Here is a 26,411-nt window from a genome sequence, read left to right on the forward strand (position 1 = left end):
CACCACCCTGGCCCTGCTCAGACATGGGAGGCAGTGGCTGCTGGGCTGGGCTCACCTCTGCAGCCGGCTCGCTCCTGGAGCAGCCCCGCTCTGCCTGCTCCACGGCGCTGCCTGGGAGAAGGCACTGAGATTTGGTTGAGCTGTAAACTGTGAGATATTACCATTTGCTTATCTGAACACAATTTATTCGGTATTTGTAAGGTCATTTTCTGGTGTGTCTACTCGAGACCTGTGTACAACACCTTGTAACAGCCTGCACCATGTTTGTTTCCAGTTATTTTCTACTCTGCGACGGACAAGCTTGGTATTTCTACATTTAATGTCTTCCAGAGGGTGTGTTGGAGGCCTGGGATGGAAATTGAAGGCATTCTCATCCCTTTGATGGATGAAACCATTAAACAGCTGGTGAAGAAATTCTTTGGCACTTTTGTCACCGACTTAGGGTTAGTAGGTGCTCTGTTTTACTTGATAAAGGATTTGGGCATGTAGCACAGGGAATTTAAACTGACAGAGCTGCACACGTGTACCGTTACACTAAATCTTCTTGCAAATTCCAAACGGGTTAACAGGCTTTGCCATGCCGCCAGTTTTTGCAACTCCACCATTCCTCGCCCCACACCACAGCTGCAACCAGTTTCGCCTTAGGCAGCTGTCTTTCCAAGCCAGTCCGGTTGAGCGGGCAACACTCGCCCGCACACCGGGGCCTGCTCCCACAGGGAGCGGGCGGTCCAAGAACCGGAGGAACCCAAAAGCGCGACCGTAATTCATCTGTTTGACAGGCACCGACGACCAGCCCGGCCCGCCACGGGCTGCTGGGGGCCGACTCCCGCTCTGTAAATCTGCAACGAGGCTACGCAAGGGGCTGAACTGACCCGGCCCGACCCCGCTCCCCGCTCCCGGCCCTCACGGCGGCACCTGCCGGGGAGGGGGAGCACCGCCCCCTCCCGCCCCCGCATCCAACGCCCGCCACAAGCTCTACGCATGCGCCACCGCCGCTCTGCGCGCCCCGAGCCCGCGGCGCGGAGCCCGGCGCAAAACTACAGATCCCGGCGTGCCGCGCGCGCCCGCCGCCGCGACTGAGCCAATGAGGAAGGAGAAGGGCCGTTCCCGCCCCCGCCCCCGGCTGCGGGAAACAGCCCCAGCAGGTGTGGAAGAAATTCCCGGGCCGCCCTTCCCCCGCCTCCCCCGGAGCCGGGCGCGCAGGCAGGGGGCTGGCTCGGAAGGCTGTTACAAAGGAGTAGCGGAGCGGGGGAGCGGGAGGAGGAACAGGGCCTGGCTTCCGTATGGAAACCACAGGGGTCTCCCCTGCTCCCTCCGCGGGCGGGCCGGGGGCCGCCAGCCGGTGCTGCGCGGAGGTAGGGGGCCGCGCCTCAAGGGAAGCTGCGGCGCGTCTTCCCGCGCGCTGTCAGTTACGAGCGCGCGAGGCGGGCAGGCGCCACCGGGTTGGCCAGCGCCGAGCAGCGACCCCGCCCGCCCCTCGCCGGATTTGTTGGCGGCCGGCGCGCGCGCCCGCGCGCGCCCCTCCATCAGCCTTGCGAGCCGCGGCGGGCAAGCCCGAAGGGCTTTTACTGCTCGGCCGGGCCCCGCCCCTCGGCGGCCAAGCCCCGCCCTTCGCCTGCCCTCCCCTCGCCCTGTCAAGAGCGGCACGAGCGCGGGAGCCGGGGCCGCCCGCCCGCGCCCCCAACCCCCGCCGCCGAAGCGCGCGCGTCCGCGGCAGCCACGCCCCCTCCCGCTCGGCGCGCGGCACGGGCGGCGAGAAGACGACGAGGAGGAGGAGGAGGAGGCAGAAGAAGACGACGAGGCCGAGGCCCTCCGCCTGCCCCGCTGCCTGCCGGGGCCGGGCCCGCGGGGCGCCGCGTCCCGCCCCCGCCCCGCCTCCGGCGTGGGGAGCCGGGCTGAGGCGGAGAGGGGCGGCCGAGGGGCTGGCGGCTGGGCTCGGTTTCCTGCTCAGTGGGCGTCAGCCGGGCCCCGGCGGGCCCCGCCCCCGCCGCCGCTCGCCCGCCCTCCCCCTCGCAGCCCGGCCGGCCCGCAGCTGTCACTCAAGGCGGCGGGCTGAGGCCGGCGGCGGCGGCGGGCGGAGAGAGAGGCAGCTACGCCACAGCCCAGCGGCGGCCATTCGTGGAAAAATAGGCCGTCCCGCTCCTCCCAGCTCCGGCTGCGACCGGCCTTCTCCCCGCTACCCCCACCCCACCCTCCGCCTCCTCCTCCTCCTTCTCCTCCCCCCTAGAGCGGCGCCTCAGCGGGGCATTAATGCGGGATGAGCGGTATGTAACCCCCTCCCTCTCTCCCTCCTGTGCACACCCCTCCCTCCCTCCGCTCCTCCCTCCACCCTTCATCCCCCCTCTATCCCGCCCTCCCGGGTTCCCCCTTTTCTTCCCTGCTGCTCCCCCGTCTTACCCCGCTTTTCTCTTGCTGCCCCTCCGCCCATCCGCGCTGCTTCCTCTTATGCCCCCTTTCTTCTCTTCCTCCCCTGCCTGCCCCTCCGACTTGCCTCCTCCGTGCCTCCCTCCTCCATTCCCCCTTTCTTCGCTAACCCTCCCTCCTGTGCACATCCCTCCCTCCTTCATTCCTCTTTTCCTCCCTCTTTCCCTCCCATGCACAACCCTCCTCCTGCCCCCTAAAGCATCGACGGCCACTGAGTGGCCGTCGATGCTTTAGGGGGCAGGAGGAGGAGGAGGGTTGTGGGTGGTTTTTTCCTGCTGTCTCCGGGAGAGGAAACCAAACCTCCCCTTTCTGGGTGTTAACTCTCCAGCCCCCATGGGTTGGGTTTCAAACCACGTTTCTTAGGACTCGTTCTTTTGTAATAATGGTTTGTGCTGTTGTTTTGATGAAGAGGTAAAAGCGACAAGCTGGGAACCAAAACGCATATGCTCGTAGGTTTTGTTATTGTATAAATGAAGGTGAATAATTAACCTGTTACACTTGATATTTTTGCAGATCAAAAGAAGGAGGAAACTATGCCCACAGAGGGAGAGAAATCTCCCGAGGCAGAGAATAACAACAATAATAATAAAAAAGGGAAAACTGGAGGCTCACAGGTAAAGCACACACACACGAATAGGGAAGTGCCCAGACTATTAGCATTTAAAATGAAATCTTCAGCTAACAGCATCTCCTGCTCAGGGCATCTTTCTTTGGGTTGGATGAAACATGGTTGGTTGGGTGCAATGTTTTTACTGCCTGGACATGTTTTTTTTGATTGCATTTTGCAGCGATCAGCTGCTTTCCATGTAATAGAAGCATTTTTAAAATTTTTCTTTATTCTAGGGGGGGAAAAAAAAGACTGACTTGAGCATGCATTTGAGGTCCTGTCACAAATTTGTTGATAATCAAGGGCTTTATATTTAAAGATTACTTACAGAAATACGTACTTCCTTATTCAGAGTTGTATCATTGGTCTCTATGCAGAAGCACTTTTTTTTTTCCCCTGCTTCCTGTGTAAACCTTAATGCTTCTGATGGTTCATACTTATGCTCTTTTCCTGAATCTGTTCTGTTTTCTCTCTTTACGGATAGGATTCCCAACCTTCGCCTCTCGCTTTGCTAGCAGCCACTTGCAGCAAAATAGGAACTCCTGGTGAGAATCAAGGAACTGGACAGCAGCAGATTATTATAGATCCCAATCAAGGTTTGGTGCAGCTTCAGAATCAGCCACAGCAGTTAGAATTGGTAACAACTCAGCTTGCTGGAAATGCTTGGCAGCTTGTTGCCGCTGCTCCTTCTGCTTCAAAAGAAAACAGTGTTGCTCAACAAGGATCTTCTGTTGCCTCCAGTGCAGCAAGTCCCTCCAGCAGTAACAATGGAAGTGCATCTCCTTCAAAAACCAAATCGGGCAACTCTTCTGCAACAACCCCCGGACAATTCCAAGTCATTCAAGTACAAAATCCAAGCGGTAGTGTCCAATACCAAGTGATCCCGCAGATTCAGACAACAGAAGGTCAACAACTTCAAATCAATCCATCTAATGCCACTGGTCTACAAGACATACAGGGTCAAATTCAGCTTATTCCTGCAGGGAATAATCAAGCTATCCTCACAACTGCAAACAGGACAGCTTCGGGGAATGTTATTGCTCAAAACCTAGCAAATCAGACAGTTCCAGTCCAAATTAGGCCTGGTGTTTCCATACCACTGCAACTGCAAACTATTCCTGGTACTCAGGCGCAAGTTGTGACAACCTTACCTATAAACATTGGGGGGGTGACCCTGGCGTTGCCTGTGATAAACAGTGTGGCAGCTGGAGGAGGTTCGGGTCAAGTGGGCCAGTCTACTGAGAGTGGAGTTTCCAATGGAAATCAGCTAGCGTCGACGCCTGTCACATCTGCCTCTGTCAGTACAATGCCAGAGTCTCCTTCCTCATCTTCCACCGCTACGACCACGGCCTCAACCTCTCTGACTAGCAGTGACACGCTAGTGAGCGCCGCAGAGACAGGCCAATACACGAGCACAGCAGGCAGCAGTTCGGAGCAGGCGACCGAAGAATCTCAAACGGCTGCTACCGACTCTGAAGCCCAGAGCTCCAGTCAGCTTCAGTCCAACGGACTACAGAACGTCCAGGATCAGGCGGGTTCCCTTCAGCAGGTCCAAATCGTAGGGCAGCCTATTCTGCAGCAGATACAGATCCAGCAGCCTCAACAGCAGATCATTCAGGCCATTCCTCCGCAGTCATTTCAGCTCCAGTCGGGGCAGACTATACAGACCATCCAGCAGCAGCCTTTGCAGAACGTTCAGCTGCAGGCAGTGAGTCCAACTCAGGTGCTCATCAGGGCTCCAACTTTAACACCATCAGGGCAGATCAGCTGGCAAACTGTACAGGTTCAGAATCTGCAAAGCCTTTCAAATCTTCAAGTTCAAAATGCCGGGTTACCCCAACAGCTAACCATTACCCCCGTGTCTTCAAGCGGTGGCACAACCATTGCCCAGATTGCACCAGTGGCTGTTGCTGGTACCCCCATCACTCTGAACGCTGCCCAGCTTGCTTCTGTACCCAACCTCCAAACAGTAAGTGTGGCCAACCTGAGTGCTGCAGGGGTTCAAGTTCAAGGAGTTCCTGTTACCATTACCAGTGTCGCAGGTGAGTGGTCTGGCAACATTTCGGGTTTGGTTTGGTGGTTTGGGTTTTTTCCTATTATTGCAAGAATACCAGACAGTTTTAAATTAGTACTTTTTTCAAGATTTTTCTGTAGTGAATGTTAAACCCTTAACTGTGAGGGAACAGCTTATACTTAGCACTAAAATTCAGATTTTGAAATAGCTGACACCTCTCCTAAAGATCGAGCCAATATTACCAGTTGTGTCAATTTAAATGGAACTGTTTGTAGTTGATATGCTGTCCTTAAATGATCCTGTTCTCCATCTTATTGAAGACTTGTAGGCTTTGAGAGTGAATGTGAGACTTTACTGTTTAGACTTTGATATGTTTAAAAAAGAACAACAAAAAGTTTTTTCTAACCAGGCAGTATTCCTAATCTCTGCATGGGGGATGTAGGATGAGAAAAGTGACAGTATGTGAACTGGGATATCTTGTGTCATGGCACACTTTTCTGTGGAACTGTTTATTGTATTCTGCACTAGCTCCTAGAGTTGCTCCCTTAAAAGTTTGCGTTCTACAAAGAGATTGAGTGGAATAAGGTGTGCTTGTGCACAGCATAGTTCCTGTGACTTGACTTTTTAAAAAAATAAAAAACAACTGGTAACTGTACCTCAGTACTTGCTGATGAACTTGTGATATGTATTATGAAATGCCTGTTTGGTTATGCTGGTCTAATGGTTGGGAAAGGAGCTATTAAAAGGTTCTGGGCTGGGTAGTGGAGCTTAGTTCTAAAGTAAATCCTGTGCCAGGTGCCTGCAGTGTCCCACAAGGGCAACTCTATATGTAAAACTTCCAAACTTTTAACGTTTCAGATAAAACTTGATTTAGGGGTTCTCTCTGCCAGTTTGGTAACTGCTGACATGAGCTTGGTTTTATTTCATACAAGTAAAAGTCTTCTATTGTAGTAATTACAATAGACTCTTGTCTTAACAGCAACCTGACTATACAGTTGTTTAGTATAAAACTGTGAGAAAAAACCCATGTTTAACTACTGTCTAGTCTGCATTAACAAATGTTGGTAGCCTATTGACTCTTAATTTGTTTTTGTTTTTTTTTTATAATCATATGCTAAAATGAGAAATGTTTAACTGGACAAAGTATTGTTCCCGTTAATTGAAGCATTTTTGAGGAGACTAAGCATAGTTCAATAAAAAGAAATTTGCCGTTTCGGTATCCTTCGGCACTTGATGGCCCGTTGAAATGCTAAAAGCCAGGTTGGATGCACTAACCCTGGCTTACTTAAGGAGTGTTACAGAAATGTTAATCTGGGTAATCAAATTAAAATCTTGACCTTGTGTTTAGCTGTAATGGTTCAAAAAGAAGTTTCAGTGAGCTGGAGCTGACCAGCTGCTGCTGTATCTTGCAGCCCAGTTTGCCTTGGAAAATTTTTTTCTTGATAGGAAGGTGCTGGTTGCCTACTGTTGTCAGACAAAGTTCCTACTTTGGTAGGGAACTCTTCATAGGAAGCCAGGTTTGGGAACAGCTAGATTTAGAGGGGCAGGAAGAACCTTTCTGTATGCCCTTTTTTTCCTGCTTACTAATGGTGTGCAACTGTTTAGTACACACTAACAGGTATTAGAACAAAAGATTCTGAGTATCCTCTTGCTCGGTTACTTTGACTGCATCTCTGATTGCATGTGATGTCTTCTGGTAAATAAAGGGATTGAGATTTTAACAGAGGATGAAAGAAGAGGAATGAGTCACAAATCTGGTCCTGGATAAGCCAAGCCTTACTCGTACAGGGTTTGTGTGTTAACTAAACTTAAGCTTTGTGACCGTTGAATTCCCCTCCACATTTGTTCTTCTTTTTTCTTCCAGATAGGCCTTACAGCTGTTTCTGTAACGCTGTAGCACTTTTAATTTTATGCTAGCAGCAGTGAATCCTGCGACCTTTTCTCCATTCCTTTGTATATAAGGTACTATTTCCCATTCCCCAAGGCTTGAGTTTATGGAGAAAGAACAAACTTTGAGAATGTGAGAGATTAGTTATAATTTCCTTCTCTTACCTAACTCTGTTCCTCTCCTGTGAAATTTCCTGGTGCCGCACTCTTGAGAATGGGAGACATGGTAGCACGGAAATGAGTGAAGAGTGTGATGTGCAGTTCTTAATGCTATATTAAGTACTCAAGGAAAGAATGATTGTGAAATAGAAAATTACAAACATGCTAAAGTCTAAAGTTTGCTTGCCGCTTATAAGGAATAAGCTGTATTGATCAGGGCTATTAACTTTGTCAGATTTGCTGGTTTATATTTGAAATGTTTTATGCTATTATTGTTAGAGGGAACCTTCTAAAAATAAAAATAAAGCGCTCGGTTACCTCAACATCTGCAGACTGATATTTCCATTCTTTTTCTGCAGTACTTGAGCTTGTCAGGGTGAACTCTTGGTACATTAATTAACTCTCCAGAAGTGGATCATTTGCTACAAATGAGCAGTAGTAGGTGTTAGAAATGAGCTGTATGTCCAGAAAGTGTCAGGGAAAAGACTGAGTGAAGGATTCATCCCATGCATTGATTCAGGTGCTCTGACTTTGTTAGGGGAAAAAAAAGTTACTTTGTCCTTCAGGCAAACCTAACTGATCAAGCGAACTGAGTTTCAGGGGAAAAAAATAAATCACAGTAAGTATTTGGCTGAAATAACTGTTCATTTATTTGTGTTGTATTTCTGTTCTATGAACATCGGGTTTCCTAGTTGTTTCTACAGTGGTGTAATTTATGTACCTTTTTTCTTAGGTTTTCTGCAGTAGATGAAATAGTGAAGCAATAGAACTCTAACTGCAAATAACAAATTCTTAGCTTAAAATTATTGTGGAAATGTTAAGCTATAGAACTGTCTTGGGAAAGTTGGGGGGTTTTTTGGTGTTTTTTTTTTTTTGGTCAAATAGATTCTAAATTCCAAAAGAGACAAATTTTACATTGGGAAGAAAAATGTTAAAGTCTTCAGATAAATACTGTGTTTTGCTCTGCTTTATAACCTTTGTTACTCGAAGCCTGTGGTCCCAATTTGTGTAAGCTCTACTGTAAACCGAGCAAGATGAGTAAATGTGTTTGGATTTTTTTGTTGTAATTTTCATTAAAAGTTCAAATGTTGCTCTCGGTAAGTATCACACTTCAGGTTGTACGTTGTGTGTGGTCAAAAAGCGGGGCAAAGCAGAGAAGTTCTCACATCTTTTCACTTTCTAGCCTGACGGAAAACTCATTCAAGATCAGTGATGTAGAGGAAAATTACTTTTTTTTTATTGTGAGAATGACCAAGCACTGACACAGGTTACCTAGAGAGGTTGTGGACTCTCCATCTTTGGAGATACTCAGAAGTTGTCTGGGCATGGTCCTGGACAACCTGCTGTAGGTGGCACTGCTTGAGCAGGGTGGTTGGACCACCTGACCTTCAGAAGTCCCTTCCAGTCTACACCACTCTGATTCTGTGAAATTTTGCTGAGAAGATGTACAAAGTGTCAGTCAAAAGAGTAATTAAATGTACAGAAGAAAACCGGATAAGAAGATAGAAACTAAGTATCTGAGCATTAAAAACAGATCTTTAAACAATTATTTAATTAAGAGCTAATCAAACAATGGGTTATGTAAAAGCAACTGTGTTTACTTGAACACGCAGGGATCTACAAATACCTGCCTTGCTATGAGATCAGTACCTGTCATGGCCTTTAAGCCAGTTCTGTACAAAGTAAACTGCATTTCTTCTGTGCTGTATGAATTGGGGCTGTGTTATACGTGATTCCCTGCGGAACGGGAGAGCCTTTATTGTTAATAGGTGGTGAATGCCTGAATTTAGCCCCTATGAGCTTGGGGACAAGCAGGTACACAGTTCCCTTGCCTTTATTCAAGGCTTCTGCTGTGCGAGCTGTAGATGCAAGTTCAAAGGATTCCTATCCCCCCATCCCCTTCTTAAAATAAGGTATCCTTTGCCTTTTCAAAGCTTATTTTCAGACCTTTCTATTTGTCTGGATGTGTTAGCTGACAGTATAAGTGACTGTGTGGAAGGTTTTAGTACTAGATGATGCTAAGAAAAATACATAGTTCATAAAACCATTTCCTTTTGGTGGACTAATTTTTTTTTGTCCCTGAACACATTGAGCTTGGAGTATATTTGTTTTAGGAATAGCATGGAATGTGAACATTTGTGGATGCTGAAGAATATGGGGTGAGATAAAGCAGGCCAGTTAAACTGTAAAGAAATGCTGGGTATTAATGGCTTCTCTGTAAAAGTTTTGTGTTCTGCCGGTAGGATTTCTTTCACTGGAGCCTTCAGAAGAGGTTACAAGCTTTTTCTGAATACAAGCTTTATCTGAACTTGTTAGTTGTTTTTGCTGACAGTGGGAATCTAGTGGTGGTGGTGATGATGTCTTTGCAGAATAATTCCGTGTTTCTTGAGGGGTGGGGGGGGAAAGTATTATATCAGACCTGTGTCTGCCTTAATTATACACCCTGAAGTAATTTTGTTACGTGGTGATGGTGTTTGTCTCATACAAAAGTGTATGAGACACTTTGGTTTTAAAAATGGTGAAAAATGTTACTTGTATTTCATGTATACTTAGACCAAGCTTTGTAGTTGCTTTAGGCAAAAGTCATCAGATACCATCACCTCAAGTTCGGGCCATTTTGTTTAAGATGAGTAGTGACATGGCCTGAATTATGGGGAATTTGGAGTTTGTCCACCAAAATAACCTGGAGGAATGACTTCTGTTCAGTGGAACAGTCTGTTGCCTGGCAATACTGGAACTGGAGGGATTTAAGTCTTTTGCAGGGATGTGCTGTAGACTCTAAAACAGTTATTAATGACAATGAAGTCCCATACCAAGTGTTCTTATTGGGGCACTTTAAAAATGTAACGAACCTTGCCCTTCTGTTTTGTACTCTGTAATAATGTGAGTTACTAAGGCGTTTTTCTCTTTGACCAGCTACTTTCATTGCACTACTGTTAGTAGTTATGCAGTTTGTCAGTACCTCCAGGTCTCTTTCTGCTTTCTCATGCCTTTTCTCATTTGTCTGCATCCACCTTCAGCCTGTCTTCAAGGCTTTCTCTTCCCTTTCCTTCTTTATTAACTCTTCTTGTGTGACAGTCACTTGTTTATCACTTGCTGTTCAAAGACTGGAGACATTAGGTATTACTACCATTCTGGTTCAAACTTTGCGGAGGAGTTTGAAACATTCTACCAAATTCTTTAAACAGGAATAAAATTATACATAAGATTAAGTGCATGTAACTTGGGAATGGTTACGGGAAAAAAGGAAACATCACACCCATTTTTAAAAAGGGTAAAAATGAAGACCCTGGGAACTACCACCCAGTCGGCCTCACCTCTGTGCCTGGTAAGGTCATGAACAGATCCTCCAGGAAAGTATGTCAAGGCATATAGGTGCCAGAGGTGATTAGAGGCAGCCAACATGGCTTCACAAAGGGCAAATCATGCCTGATTAATCTGGTGGAGTGACTCTGGTAGGTGAGGGAAGAGCAGCTGATTATAATCTAGCATGACTTTACGTAAGGCCTTTGACATCGTCCCACACAATAGCCTTGGAGAGACATGGGTTTTATGGATGAACTATTTGATGGATAAGGGGTTGGCTGGGTGGCCACAAAGAATTGCTGTCAATGGCTCAATCTGCAAATGGAGATCAGTAATCAGTGGTGTCCCTCAGGGGCCTGTACTGGGACCAGTACTGTTCAATATCTTTATTAATGACATAGTGGGATTGAGCATACCCTCAGCAAGTTTGCACATGACACCAAGCGGAGTGGTGCAGTTGATGTGCTTGAGGGAAGGGATGCCACCATCCAGAGGAACCCTGGCAGGATTGAGAAGTGGGCCAGTGTGAAGCTCGTGAAGTTCAGCAAGGCCAACTGCAAGGTCCTGCACCTGTGTCTGGGCAATCTCCAGCATCAATGCGAACTGGGTGATGAACAGATTGAGAGCAGCCCTCTGGAGAAAGACTTGGAGCCGGCAATGGGCGCTCACGGAGCAGAAAGCCAATTGTGTCCTGGGCTGCATAAAAAGAAGCAAGGCCAGCAGGCGGAGGAGTGTGATTCTCTCCCTCTTCTCCACTCTTGTGAGACCCCATCTGTAGTACTATGTCCAGTTCTGGGGTCCCCAGTAGAAGACAGACATCGACCTGTTAGAGTGGGTCCAGAGGAGGGTCATGAAAATGATCAGAGGACTAGAACACCTCTCCTGTGAAGAAAAGATCAGAGAATTTGGCTTGTTCAGCCTGGAGAAGAGAAGGCTCTGGGGACACCTTATTGCAGCCCTTCCGTATACAAAGGGAACTTACAAGAAGGACATTTTACCGAGGCCTGCCTGTAGTCACAGGACAAGGGGCAGTGGTTTTAAACTGAAAAAGAGTAGCTTTAGATTGAACATAAAGAAGACATTCTTTACTATGAGGGTGGTGAGGCACTGGCATAGGTTGCCCAGAGGAGCTGTGGCTACCCCCTCCCTGGCAGTGTTCAAGGCCAGGTTGGATGGGGCTGGGAGCAACCTGGTCTGGTGGGAGGTGTCCCTGCCCATGGCAGAGGGGTTGGAACTAGATGGTCTTTGAAGGTCCCTTCTGGCCCAAACCAGTCTACGATTCTATGAAGTGCCAGTCAAAGGTGCTTCTGACCCTGTGTGATGGTGACTGCAGGTGATGCATACAGGAATAATCTGCTCAGATACTCTTGCCACCATTCAGTGATCTGCAGCTCAGGTCTTCTTGAGCCAGAAGTGGGATTTATTTATTTATTTAATACTCTTTGAATGGATTTCTTTTCTTTTGTGACTTTGTCTGTTTTGAGTCTGTGTAAATTTTTTCTGTTCAATACTTGTCTGCAATAAATTGTGTCTTAATTGTTGTGTAATTTTTACTTAATGTTCTCAGACTCCAGTATTATGAAAAATTAAACCATCTCATTCACCTCTATACCACTCATGATCTTCTATTATCTCTATGACATATGCTAGTTATTGAGGGGAGGGAAGGCATTTGGTCTGAAGTTCTAGAATATTACACTTATGTTGCTGAATGAAAGAAAATGCATTTTCATGACAACACGTAACTTGTAGGTCTCCTTGCTCATGTTAGTGTAATAGTATGTGTAGAAGCAGAACTCAAGTGAGTTGTGTAGCTAAGCAAGGAGAGATGCCTGTAGGTGGTAACAAGGTGAAAAGGGTTTAAAATAGCCACAGTATATACAAGCAAACTGGCAAATATAAATACCAAGGGTGGAAGTCAAAGGACCTGAAGAATGGTGGTTTCATGATTTTTTTATTTTTTATTTTTTTAATAATATCCAGTGTTTCCCTGGATGTTCATTGGCAAGCAGGCTTCAGCAAACACCTTGAAAGAAACAAGCTGCAGGCTATGGAATCTGCAGTAAAAAGATAAGTACAAAGAACTGAGCTATTTTCCACAAAACTCAGGAAAAATGCAGGCGTTTTTCTTAGTTTTTTACTTCATCGTGCGTTACTGGGCATTCTGAGGGTGTAGTTGGGAGGAGTATAGAAATTTCACGTACTTTTTCCAAAGTCACAAAAGGTCACTTACAGCTGTTCTCAGGTTGCCTCGAGCTGAGAATTGTTGCAGAACCACAGTGTTCTAAATATTATAGCTCAGGCGTCCTTTTCAAGTGCTTCAGAGTAATTACAGGAGAAGCATTTAGTCTTCTAATGACAAAATTGCTTCGGTTGTGGGATTTTCTTAAACGGAAATTGAAAATCGTGGCAGAAACAGTTTAACAACAAACTACGCTGGTGAAAACAAATGTTTGCCTTGGTGGTGGTAGCTTAAAGATAAAGTATCAATATACTGTTCCTGAATTTGATGCAGAAGGAATGTGCAATCTACCTGTTCAGGTAAATTGCCTGTGGAGAATAACCTGGTAAAAATGCCTCAGTGAAACAAGCCTTTTCTGCCTGACCTGTGAGTAGCAGGGCATGACTTCATCATTACTTCTAGGTAAAGTGGGAAGGGGAAGCATTTCAAGTACCAACTTTGCTCGTAATTGCCGGGTGAAATAGGTTTCTAACGAGCTGTTTTCTGTGCTATTAACTTCAAGAATTAAATCTTAAGTTCGAAGCCTTCAAAGAAGAATGTTAGTGAAACTCTTATTTCCCTCGTAGAATATGTAGTCTTATAAAAATGTTTCATCAATACAGGTGCACTCTGGGAATATCAGGTTTTGCCATCCCCTCTCTTACTCCCTGTTGTCAGAAATCACAGCACATAAAGCAGGAAATGAATTGGCTGAAGTTTCTTGTTCAGAAAATGTCAAGCAAGCAGAGTGATACTGCACATCTTCATCAGCCTATTAGTTTTTTGGTGTGGGTTTTTTTTTTTTAAGGGTGCTTAGATCCACACTAAGCCAACCTTCTTGTTCTTCCATTACCACCTGGGGGCAGGGAGGGGGCAAGAAGCATTTTCAAAACTTGATTTCAATAGCTTCCTCCATGTGACTTCAGTTATGGAGTACTTAGCTTCATATGATTTTGGCACTGGTAGATAAGATAAATAAATTCTTACGCTTTTAATGTCAATGGTGATCATTGGAAAATCTCATTATATATGGAATGGGATGTCATGTTCTAAGGGGAATGTTAATTTCAACTGTAAACAATGTTATTGAAAAACAACTACATTTTTCAATGGTCAGTGGTTTTAATGGATAATTTGGTTTACACAAGTTGTTTTACGTGCTGTAGCATAGTAGCTTTGGAAGTAGACTGGACTGTATAGCAAAATGTAATTTTTATAATGAATATTTTGTTCTTGTCATGACACTTTCACCAAAACAATAGCTCTGGACATCTGCAGTCTCTTGAGAAATGTAGCATCTTGGCACACGCTTAAGTTAGTTTGGGGTATAGTTACACAGTTACGGATTTCTGTGTGCATCCATCCTTAAGAGTGGAGTTTCCAGTGACGGTTAATACTAGTGACAGTGGATAACAGTCAGAGACCTTGATCAGCTGGTCACTGGCAAACTGTGCTAGCCCAACAGGCATACTTAGGCGTAATAAATTGGGAAACTAGTATCATTCTGGTGTAAAGAGAAGACGGTCAGTTAATGTCTTCCTGCCAAAAAAAACTTGGGATACATGTTAGGTACAAGTGTGACTTTCCTTAATTACAGAATAGTTTCAAGTGATGATGTGACCACTTTTCCCTTGAGCAAAATACTGAAGTTTAATAAACATGGGCCTTGATTATCTTAGGTCTTTGGGCATCAGGAAGTAACTGACAAAAATGTCAAGCTCTTCAGTTTGTTCTGAATGAAAAAGGAAGGTTAAGCATGCAGTTTTAAAGGGATAACAGTGTTACAGAAGAAGATGGCAGAACTTCTGAGGGTTTGAATCTTAGAGATTCACATGGCCCTTCTTTTGTGGTTCTATAATATGTAGGTTTGTTGGTCCTTACCTGATGAAGGCTGTAACAAAGTTAGTTTTTACATCTTTAATAAACAAATTAGTCTTTGTATTGGTTAGCCTACCTACCCATAGGCTGTTATAAAAACAAGGCTTGTGTCTCATGTTTAGACTTACTGTTAACAGTCTTTAAAATGTTTTATGAATCTTGTTTTTCCTGATAATAACTTTTGATTACCTTGCCAGTGTTTTTCTTTATTCTGAAAAAAATATTAACTGCTATATGATTTAACATAGTTTTAACTTCAGCTATCTTCCTTTCTGTTGAGAGGATTTTCCAGTTTCTTCCATGTATGTACCTGTTAGATAATCCCTTCTGTGCATACAGGTGTATTTACTTTTATCTTGATCAATATGAAGTTAATATTTCATACAGCCAAAATGTTTACTTCAAGGACATTAATGAACCTTCTAGTCAAGTGTAGAATACATAGGGTAGCTAAACTGTAGTCAAAAAACCCCACAAAACCCAACCAAAAAACCCCTACCCCCAAAAAACCAAATAGAGTACTGGAAACTTGCATTTTTTCATGTCAGCCTCCTTCTGTCCTTTCAAGATTAGGCTATTATGATTTCCATGGTAATATACAGAAAATGAACCAAGAGGCTAAAAAACACACTTCCTGAGACCAGTATTTTAGTTTCCGTATGGCCAAAGTGTGTAAGAGAGGCATTTGATGGGGGCGGGGGAGGATGTTACCGTTTGTCAGGTATTGAGCTCCTCTAGTCAGGCTGTAGAGACAAACAGTCCACAGGTTTTTTTTCTAGTCCTACCCCTATTTCAGACTTAAGGGGAAGAGCTTGGAAAAAAGAACTGGGCCACATTCTGTTGCAGCTATAAGCTGTAGAATAACTTGAGAGTTGGGGTGGGCTGATGGGGTAGAGGGAGATGTTCCATAAAAGTAAACTTAAAACCCTCCATTTCTACTACCAGTTTCCCTGCAGTGTGTCTGACATTCTGCGGCACAGTTGGTACCTGGGTTTTCAGTTTCTGTTTGCTCCAAGGTTCAGCGTGCAGGGAACTACTTGTGTTCATCTGCAGAGAAGTGTTCTTGAACACTCATCCGAAATACACTTTTCTTTCTGACTGTATTTTCAATGATGACGAAAACCAGTTTTTTTTGGAAAGGTCTCTTGCCTTAGCAGTAGTATAACAAATCATTTTTCTGATTCCAACTCCTTTAGAATACCTCATAAATTGACCATATTTTCTTTCCATTTGAAGCCACAACATCCAGAGCAACCAGAAGCATTGCCTTGCTTTGACTGACACAACTGCTTGGTTGTGCAAGACTAAATTTTACAAAACTGTAGCTCCGTGGTTGATTTTTGTGTTGTTTCTATGTAGGTCTTTCAATGTTGTATTTGTGGTAGCTCTTTCCTACGTTTAATAAAGTTATAAAAAGAAAACTGGCTTTCAGCTAAATGAAAGATACTACTAACTGGGAAAACTTCTGTCTGAAAATACTGAAGTGAGTTCAGGTTGTCCTAAAGCACTTGGGTAACGCCTTAATGTTTTTGAAAAGCCATTAAAGTACCTTCAGTGAAACTTCTTGGGCATTGTTTTGTCTTTGTGTTGCCAATGAGATTCTTGCACAAAAGGAGAAAGACTTGAGGTTTTTTACGGTGTTTAAAACCCTCAAACTTACTTTTTACTGCCTTCAGTCTCATGCTTTTAAGTGGTATTTTTCACAGAAGTTAAGCTTAATTATGATGCTGTTTAGTAACTGTTGGACACACTGAGGCGTTTGATATAGAAAGCTTTTGGAGGAGAGGATAACAAGTTCTTACAAATCTTGTCAAAGTCAGCAACAGACAGAAGATCAAAAGATAGAGACTTGCTGCAGTGCCCCTGCAGGAGGTAGGAGAGACAGATGTCTGGTTGATGTTGCAGTTTGCACTGGAAGCTTTCTGCTTGTAGTAGCATCTGGACACGAGGCTGTGCTGTGATGACCCAGATGTCTTGTAGTAGTTGAGTGGATCCAGTTCCTGTCTACTCCAAACTGATCTCTGCAGAATGCGTGGGTCCCTTGCATCACTCTTTGCACAGTGTCTGTTCTGGGAGATTCTTCCTCTGTCATGTATTGTTTCTTTATAAACCTTGATAAACCACTGCTTCAGGGTAGAAGAGAGGGCAGAATTGTCTGTGTACCATTTAAGTAGCACTGAATTGCATCATTTTCCGTGTAAATAGTGAAACAGTGTTGTCTTCACACATATTTAATTTTAAGATATGATTTCCATTTCATTATTTAGCACGAAATCTTCCTAGTAGATTTTGTTTGGGGAAAAAAGTTATCTCTGACTATAAACTATTGCCACAGACTTTTTTAAAATTTTAAAATCTTGGCTATATCTTAATCAACGTATCATCTTTTATGAGATTATGTATAAACATATTATGGTAAATCAATATTTTGTATGGCAAATAAATATTAAAATAAATATGTGTAAATGTATATAAATATTATAAATTATTTGTGGGAAATATTTATATATCTTTATATATAAATATATAAATATAACATATATAAATTATTTGTCATTGTGGAAAAATAACGTTAGAGTAAAGAATGTTGGCAGGCTGGCTGTGCTTGGTGTACGCAGGGGAAGGGGAGATGAGAAACCTCTTTTCCTCTGTTGCTTTGCATCAGTAGGTTGTTGAATGGGTGAGCTGCTGCATCAGCTCTGATGCTGGTAGAGCTTTGGAACTCTGCAGCCTGGCATTAACTTTACTGATCTGTCCTGTAGTAACATACATTGGGTTATGAATGTCAGTTGCAACCTTCTCTTTCCTTTTTAGGATATGCAGTTGAACAAATTTCCATTTTTTGCAACATTAGCCACTCTGGCTCTAGGTACATTTTGCAAAGAGTTCCTCAGATTTTGCAGTAAGGTGCACGCTCCTGGGATAACTCTCTGTCATTAATGCTGTCATCTTTTTGACTGCTGAGCGCTGGTTGCACAACAGCAACGGGAAGTCTATCGAATAGAAACTTGCTTTGCCTCATGATGGATGGCCGAGCCTGATAACCATGATCTTCAGCGGTCAGTCGCTCTGTAGGAAGGTGCTTCTTAGGTACCATGCCTTGGCTTTCTTTAGTCATCCAGGTGGTGTTATGGGAGTTGTTATTCTGCAAATTAGCTTTGAAGCCTAAAATTGATTGGGATATATGTGTGTGTATATATAAATATTATTTGGCTTAATAGTAATTACTTAAAATTGTTGGATTTTCTTGCATGACGGTGTTAGACTTGTGTACAGGAAGGTGTCTGTGAGTTGTAACTACTAAGACACAGTTTTACTGCAAAATGAGTATCACTGAGTAAGTGATGCTGAAGAACAAAGGATGTGCAATCCTTGATCTTGATAATCCTGTGTGTTGTGATAATAAGTAATGCGTTTACTTAACTGCTTAAATGGGAAAGATTAGTGACTAAAATCAGGCAGGCTTTTTCAATCTTAGAAGCTTTAAAGATTTCTATGTTATTCTTAAATACTTTCAGTCGTAATTGTATATGCAATATTGCAATGAGTGAGAGTCTTACTGCACTTCATTTGCAAAATAAATACTATATCAGGTTGCCTTGTTGTTTGCATGTTGTCCTGTGGTCAAATAAATGGTTACTGCCCAAAAGAAACACAGAACCTGGACCTGAGAGAAAAGGAAATGCAGTGGAGTCGTTGGTATCAGTGTTATTTTGTACACTAACATTTTGTTGTAACTTAACATAGCTTGACAGCATGTACAATAAAGTTTGGTCATACACAAGTTCAGGAATGTTAATGTTTCACAATTTCAGGAAATCACTATTAGAGAAATCATGGGAACTTGAGAAAAACTTTTTCTCTTCTAAAAGCAGGTGTAAATGTGCAGTGGCTGCTTTGACACCTCATACAGAAAAACACAGATGAACTGAAGTGGAACTGTGTTCCCTCAAGTAATGAATTGTTTAGGCCTGTTTCTGAAATCTGTGTTGAAGCATGAGAGCTCTTGTTACTGAAAGTTTTAATTACAAATGGTGAAGTGTAGTGATACCAGTCTTGTGGTTTGCAGTATGTCAGGATGAAGCAGTGTCAAGTGATGTCATGATTGTAGCAGAATTTCTGGAAGGCTTTAAATGGTACTTTAATGTCCCAGTGAGAAGTCATATGGGCTATTTTTAATAGGTCTTTTTTCTCCATCTAGAAAGCATCAGGAGACCATTCTGTCCCTCTATGGATAGCATTATCTCGGCCACCTGTTTCTAGAATAAGCAGGGTTTGTTTCAAAGAAAAAGCTAATTTATATCTAGATCCTCTCTATTGAAAAATCCTCATTAAAAAAACTTTTAGAAGTTGCCCTGATTTAATTTTGTAGGCTGCTGACAAACTCATATCAACAGTTACGTTTTCTTAGTATCTTTTCTTTAGTAAACTTAAGAAATTATAAAGTTCCTGTATCTTCCCTTAATAAGTATAAATGTTGTAAAAGTTAAAGTGCTTAGTGATCCATAATGGTTTCTAGTATATAATTTAAAAAAAATTAAATCCCATATCACTCAAGACTATAGCAGGCTCGCTTTGAGATTTAGAGCAGGGCATGTTCTGTCAGTTGTTTTGTGAAAATATGCTGGTTTTTCTTCAAGAGAAAAGATTTTTCAGCTGGTCTAAAATACATTCATTTTACTCTCAAAGAGTAAAATTTGAGAAGAATAAATAATTTTATATTTAACAACTTTAAAGTGAGAATAGCTGCATTTCTTTGTATCCTGTATACTACTAGTGTGCTGGCTTGTTGGAATGTTCTTTCAGGAGTTCAAAACAAAAATTAAGTCCAGGAATTACAATATTGAAGTTGCTAGTGTTTTCTCATAACTATGTAAATCTCTGGCAAAGAATATTTATCAGGTATGTGTGCTTCCTTCAGTTACTCTTTTACCTCAAAAAGTAGAGATTTGCTTACTGCACGTTGTGTCCTGGAGCTTTAAATAAGGCTATTTGTGTGATATTTTGAGAGTTTAGGAACCTTCTGTTCTCAATTTAGTAAGTGGAATCCAAGGGAAGGAAGTTTAAAATAACAACTCTGTGGAAATTAATTTAAAGAAGAAAATCGTCATTCACATTAGAATATGTAATAACTTTGTAAATGCCATCTAAAGAGCAGTCATTTAATTACTGTTTAACAGAAACCATATGGAAAATGTAGTTGTCTGCCAGAGCAACCTTACTTTTGGCACTTTCTCTTTTGTATTTTTATTGTCACCTTTGCACTTATTGTGAAGAGTTTCTACTCAGATGTATCACTGTGTTATGTTTAATAAATAGATTAAGGTGGTAGCTCAGTGGTGTGTATCCTGTACTCCTCAAGATACGTGTGGTCCTCACATGGGGGAGGGACAGTTCGGAGCAGATAAAGTATGTGTCAGCAGTGGTGCTTGATATTCTTAAGAAGTATCAGAAGACCCTTGTGTGGTTGGTTGTCTCATGACTTAGAGGCTGAAAGTTGGTTCATATCAAATCAGCACAATATTTCAGATTTTTAGAAATGCTGAACAGGCTTCCCCATAAATGTGGATTGGTCAGAGCCAGCAAGAGTTCTGTGCTGGACGTTCATCACTGCAGCACTGATCATGGAGTGGAAAAAGGAGTCGTCCTCCTCGGGCTCCAGTGCCTCAATTCACATCTTATTCAGAAAGTCTTGGTCTGGCAGCCTGAGGGGAAGCTGCATTGAAACTTTAATATCAATTCAAGAAAATTGGAGAGAAAGGGAAAATTGAGAGAAAATTATGCTCTTCAGCTGTGTTCTGACCACAGACTGGTTAGGTCCTAGGGCTTTTTTGCTCCAACAGGGCTTTGTGACATGGATGGAGTTCTCCCTCTAACCTATCTGCATGCATGTGGTGGTGTTAGGTGGTGTGTTTTAGGTTTCATCTGTGGCTGTTATCGTGGTGTTATACAAGATAGCCTGTCCAAGCATATATTGCTCCTCAGCGATCGCAAATGAAGTAGTAGTCATTATTCCATGCTGTGTTTTATATGAACTCACTTGGTAGCTAGGCAGCCTAGACTTTGGAGTGTGTTCTTCTCAGGCTTATCCCCATTGATAGTGTCTGTTATGGATGCTTGAGAAGTAAGTTGGAGTACCTGTTTAAATCTCTCTGAATCATGTTACCTCCAAGGGATTTCTAAGTTTTAAATTAATGCTTCAATACTGAGGTCTTTCAAGTCTTAAGACGTTACAGTCTATTCTAAGGAATTCTGGTTGGTCGTTACACTCTCTCAGTAAGTAGGTAGTATTTCCTCTTATTTCCCACTTGTATGAAGGCACTGAATTTCTGAAAATGGCAGCATCTAATGATATTTTGTCCCATTCCTGTTATTGGCAGGACTGGCGTTCAGTGTTGTCAGATTGTGGCTGGAAGTCGTATCTCTGTGTCAGATTTAGTTTTGTCACATTATTTTCTTAGACCACTAACTTTTTAAGTAAACATAGTATTACCCTGCTGCTCAGGAAACTACACTTCTTACCTATATTGGAATAGTCTTTATTTTGCTTTAATATCAAGACAGTAATCCTGATTTCCTTTGATCAAGAAAGCCAATGAGATCAATGAACTTATGCAGTGAAACTGAATTCTTAACTTGAGTCAATCTAAGAATTCCATTTGATTCAGTCAAGCTGCTTTTCCAGTCTTCTTGAAAACATACTCCCTTCTACAAAACAAAATCGTAGAATATCTGGATTTGGAAGAGACCCATAAGGATCATCAAGTCCAACTCCCTGCTCCTCACAGGGCTACCTAAAACCAAACCGTATGACTAAGAGCATCGTCCAGACAATCCCTGAACTCTGACAGGCTTGGTGCTGTGACCACTTCCTTGGGGAGCCTGTTCCAGTGATCGACCACCCTCTCAGTGAAGAACCTTTTCCCAAGGGCCAACCTGAACTTCCCTGTCCTAGGTTACAGTGTAAAATGTGCCAAAAGGAAAAAAAAAAAAAAGTATCCTATTACCATCTTCAGGAGCTGTTGAGACCAGGTGGGGCGGTGCTCCCTGCCTCCCCCCTCTGGACTATCTTCTGTTAATGGGCACAACAATGCCTTATCGCCTGACCCATCGATAACTTGCTCCTGGACTATCTCCTGTTAATGGCCCATCAAGGAACTGCCTCACGACTCCCCATCCCATTGTGAGATGCTCCGCCCGGGGGGAAGGAGCCAAGCAGTCCATGCCGAATAAAAACTGAGATTTTGAACACCCTAGCAGCCTTCTTCCACTGGATTCCCAGAGGAGTTTTTCCCCCCACTGGAGTTCCAGAGGACAAGAGCTTCCTACCTACCACTGGACCTTCGGAGGAAGACCAGACTCTTTTACCTGATTGCTGCTTCCACAGCACTACATCCATCGCTTCAGGAGGACTGCAGCCATCATCTTATCGGACTGCTACTGCCACCCTAACAGGGTGTCAGGTTGTATTCCTGACTCTGTCAGTGTAAACCAGTGGGTTGTTTGTTTTTTCCCTGCCTTGTGTTATATATATATATCTATTAGTAAAGAACTGTTATTCCTATTCCCCATATCTTTGCCTGAAGGCCCGTTAATTTCAAAATTAAAATAATTTGGAGGGAAGGGGGTTGCACTTTCCATTTCAAGGGAGGCTCCTGCCTTCCTCCACAGACACCTGTCTTTCAAACCAAGACATCCCTGATGCAGCTCCATTCCATTTCCATGTGTCCTATCACTGGTCACCAGAGAGAGGAGAGCACAGAATCACAGAATCACAGAATGTCAGGGGTTGTAAGGGACCTTGAAAGATCATCTAGTCCAACTCCCCTGCCAGAGCAGGACCACCCAGAGTAGAACAGCACCTCCCCCTCCACTGCCCCCCTTGAGGAACACTGCGATAAGGGCACCCCTCAGCCTTCTCTTCTCCAAGATGAACAAACCAAGTGACCTCAGCTGCTCCTCATAAGTCTTGCCCTTGAGGCCTTTCACCATCTCGGTCACCCTCCTCTGGACACAACTCTGAGTCTGATGTCCTTCTTATATTGAGGCACCCAAAACTGCAGACAGTACTTGAGGTGGGACTACACAAGTGCAGTGTAGAGTGGGACAATCACCTCCCTCGACCGGCTAGCTAGGCTGTGCTGGATGCACCCCAGGACACGGTTGACCCTTTTGGCTGCCAGGGCAGCCTGTTGACTCGTATTCAACTTGTCATCAACCAAACCCTGGATCTCTTTCCACGGGGCTGCTCTCCAGCTTCTTGTCCCCCAGTTTGTACATGTAAGCAGGATTACCCCGTCCCAGGGCTGCAAAAAAAAACCCAACAAAGCTCTGGTATGCTTGTCCAAGTCTAGTCCTACAACGTTTCTTTCTCTTTGTGAAAGTTCCTGTGTGGCTCAATGTTGATTCAGGACAGATTGTAGGAGAAGTGACAGTGTGGCATAAAGCAACTTTTAAAATTAGCTAAGTGTAGTTTTCTGAATGCAGGTATGTTTTCAGAGGTTATTAGAGAGACATTAATTGGCAATAGATTTAACAATATTTCTGTGTAAGATTTTCTCTAATGGTTTCTCATTTATCTCAGCTTTTGAGAAAAAGAAAACACTTGTTAAACTAGTTCATGTTTCTTAGTCTCAGTCAGTAATTTGCATTCTTGTACTGTTGCAATAACAAATTAGATTAAACAGGGCTATCTAAGCTAGCAGGTAAGTACCCTGGTAGTGCTTCAGGAAAATGGCTGGATTTAATACTTGTTTTGTGGCTCCCCTTAATTTAGGTGGATTTTTGTTCTATAAAATGTATGAAGTGTATTTGTGCATTTCACTTATTGAAACAAGTAATAAAAGGTACAAACACTTTCTTATTTTACAGGTCAACAGCAAGGACAGGATGGAGTAAAAGTACAGCAAGCCACAATAGCTCCAGTTACTGTGGCAGTAGGTGGCATTGCTAATGCAGCAATTGGTGCTGTTAGTCCTGATCAGATAACGCAAGTGCAGCTGCAACAAGCTCAACAAGCTTCTGACCAGGAAGTGCAACCTGGCAAGAGATTGAGAAGAGTTGCCTGCTCATGTCCTAATTGCAGAGAGGGAGAAGGAAGGTAAATATCAACTTTATCAGTACGTATTTAGGCATCTTATCACAGCTTGCCTCATTTGGGCATGAGATTTTCTTATATTGCCCACCTTTTTAATGTTTTCTATTAGAAAGTGTGTTTATCTATTTCTTTTTAGACAGGGCATTATAATTGTCTCTGTAATCATGAAACACTTTTCCTAGTAGCTAATAATATTTTAGAATATAATTACTTACCTGTTTAAATTTGATCTTTTTAGAGGCAGCAATGAGCCAGGAAAAAAGAAACAACATATCTGCCATATTGAAGGATGTGGAAAGGTTTATGGCAAGACATCTCATCTTCGAGCACATCTGCGCTGGCATACCGGTGAAAGACCATTTATATGCAACTGGATTTTTTGTGGCAAGCGATTTACAAGGAGTGATGAGTTACAAAGACATAGAAGAACCCACACAGGTTGGTCAGCCCTCTCTGTATGCGTAGTACAGCAAGCCTGAATCATAGTGGCCATGGTTAAACAGTGATATCAAAGTTCTCACTTATTAGGCTCTCTGAAAACTACTTTTAAATGTAAATAAAGTAACTTGAAAACAGAGGAAGTGGTAGATTTCAGTTTTCATTAATTCATGCTGACTGTTAAATCAAATAAATAAAATGAGATCTGTTCAACTGTTCTTCTGTACCTGTGCTAGAAAAAGATCAGCAGAGATGGCTGATGTACATTAGCTAGTGCCTGATTTGACAAATTTAGATCAGGCATGTAGGATTGGCCAGGGACCAGGGTCATTGTTTCCCCACTTGGACTAGCTCAGTCCTTATGAAATTTATTAACCTAGTCCATACATCAAATTTGGTCGTCTTGGGAATTTTCTTGAAGTTTCAAGTGAGAACTGATAAAGTAAGTGCTCTTAACAGTTCAGATTGGAAAGGTGGACCTTTTAGAAACTTCATATTTCTAGCCCCAGGAAGGTGTGTATCCCCCAGCTTACAGCATCAGAAAATAGCACTTGAAGTCTAAGCACTAATTAATGTTGAATTTGTCTTTCTTGACATTGATTTCATACATCCTCGGGTGTGGAGCTTTGGGATTCACGCTTCCAAATTCCCTTCTAATCACTGTAATTTAAATGACAAAAAAAATGCTATCAAGCTGTTCTTTCAGGGCTTTTACCTCTCCTACTCTGTCAGGTTTATGGAAGTTTTATGAAAATTCTCTGGTGGTGTGAAATTCAAACTCACCAGATAATCAGAGCATAGCAAATATTTGTTGAGACCATTTTAGTAGTGAAGGGCAGGTTGCCAAAAGCCTGTGACTGAACAGAACACACCTGGAGACCAGACAGGTAGAGAAGAAAACACTGTATCCTTTAAAGACACCTCAAATGTTGAACAGAAAAGGGTCAGATTCAAATGATCAAGCAGTGTTCAGTGTTGTCATTCAGTAACGTTTTGGTTTTGTTCTTCTTTTGAAAAAGGTGAAAAGAGATTTGAATGCCCAGAATGCTCTAAAAGGTTTATGCGAAGTGACCATCTCTCGAAACATGTCAAAACTCACCAGAACAAGAAGGGTGGTGGAACAGCCCTTGCTATTGTTACCTCAGGAGAACTGGACTCGTCAGTTACTGAGGTTCTTGGTTCTCCAAGAATTGTCACTGTTGCTGCCATTTCTCAAGATTCAAACCCAGCAACCCCTAATGTTTCAACAAACATGGAAGAATTCTGAAAGGATCATTTCTATGGACGCCTAGTGCTGCACTTAAGTTTACATACCTTTCAGGATATGGAAGTGGGCTGGTAAAGTGGATTACAGAGCAGGAAACCATGTTTTCAGTCATGACTTCTGTAAGTGTTCCAGGTTGGAGGGTCAGCATGCGAAGTGTACACCGGTGCAACAAGACAAAAATTTCAAAAATACAAACAGCGCAAATTGATGTACTGGATAAACAGATGGGGGAATGTTATTTCCATACTGTACTTTTTTAGTTATATGTCTGTATATCATAATAATGATTTTAAATGAACTTTCCCCCCCCTATTTTAGCATTGTATGTTAATGTGTTTATAAAAATCAGATAATATCGATGTAAAACAGGGTGGACCTTGACTAGGATTGATATCATTTGATGAAGGTACTTTGTTTTTAAACTAAATTTGTAAACTTTTCATGAGAACATCCTTTTCCCATAAGGCACAGCAAAACTGAATACAGATTGAACAACAGTGGGGAATATTGTAGGTTTTTGCTCAGTCCATAAAACATGTCAGTTGATTTTGGCCGTCTTTTCTCAAGTTTTGGAACTACTCAAATAGCAGCTGGATGATGCGTGCTGCAAAGTGATTCTGAGGTGGACCTCAGATTAATTTTGGCCACTACATTATAGTAGTGTGTATAAATGACAATCAGTGAGTTGTAATTCCTCTCGTTGTTTGGAGAGCTAAGGTTATGTAGAATTAGTGTGTACAGTAGGAAAGATAAAACCTTAGAAAGATATTAACGTAAGATTTTACAAAAGTAATGGTATCTTTATGTAGGATGAAAAATGAATTCGGCAACTTTTGTGTTAATTTTTGGTATTTCATTTAACTATATTTTAAAACATCCGTGATACTTTTCTAACTCATAGCTAACATGAATCATAAAACCCTTGAATTTTAGGATTTAAATGTTTTAATTTTGTTAGAATTCATGGAAATTAATCAGACAATTGAGTGTTGTAGCTCATTCTCCAGTATCTTCTCTCTGTAAATACTAGTTTATTATATTGCGGTTAATGTGCTGAGTTCTTTATGCTTTGACTTAATAGCCAAAGAAAAGAATTAATTACCACATTTTAAC

The 26,411-nt window shown here is 42.8% G+C and overlaps 1 protein-coding gene across 1 annotated transcript; it reads left to right on the top strand.

Moving 5' to 3' along the window:
- Positions 1-2,939: 2,939 nt before the first annotated feature.
- On the top strand, positions 2,940-25,298 carry SP4 (Sp4 transcription factor). The gene is made up of 5 exons (XM_086467890.1): positions 2,940-3,038; positions 3,516-5,073; positions 23,368-23,596; positions 23,832-24,031; positions 25,051-25,298. Exons 1-5 carry the CDS (start codon positions 2,958-2,960, stop codon positions 25,296-25,298), a joined length of 2,316 nt encoding a protein of 771 aa, XP_086324016.1. The 5' UTR covers positions 2,940-2,957.
- Positions 25,299-26,411: the final 1,113 nt, after the last annotated feature.

The sequence above is a fragment of the Leptosomus discolor genome, chromosome 7 (assembly GCF_034619465.1).
Source record: "Leptosomus discolor isolate bLepDis1 chromosome 7, bLepDis1.hap2, whole genome shotgun sequence".
NCBI classification, from domain to species: Eukaryota; Metazoa; Chordata; class Aves; order Leptosomiformes; family Leptosomidae; genus Leptosomus; species Leptosomus discolor.

Excerpts from the sequence above, each read along its gene's own strand:
- SP4 (XM_086467890.1), top strand. The coding sequence starts at position 2,958 with ATGCCCACAGAGGGAGAGAAATCTCCCGAGGCAGAGAATAACAACAAT. Across the intron at positions 23,597-23,831 it reads TGCAGAGAGGGAGAAGGAAG|AGGCAGCAATGAGCCAGGAA; the intron begins GTAAATATCAAC and ends TGATCTTTTTAG. Across the intron at positions 24,032-25,050 it reads ACATAGAAGAACCCACACAG|GTGAAAAGAGATTTGAATGC; the intron begins GTTGGTCAGCCC and ends CTTTTGAAAAAG.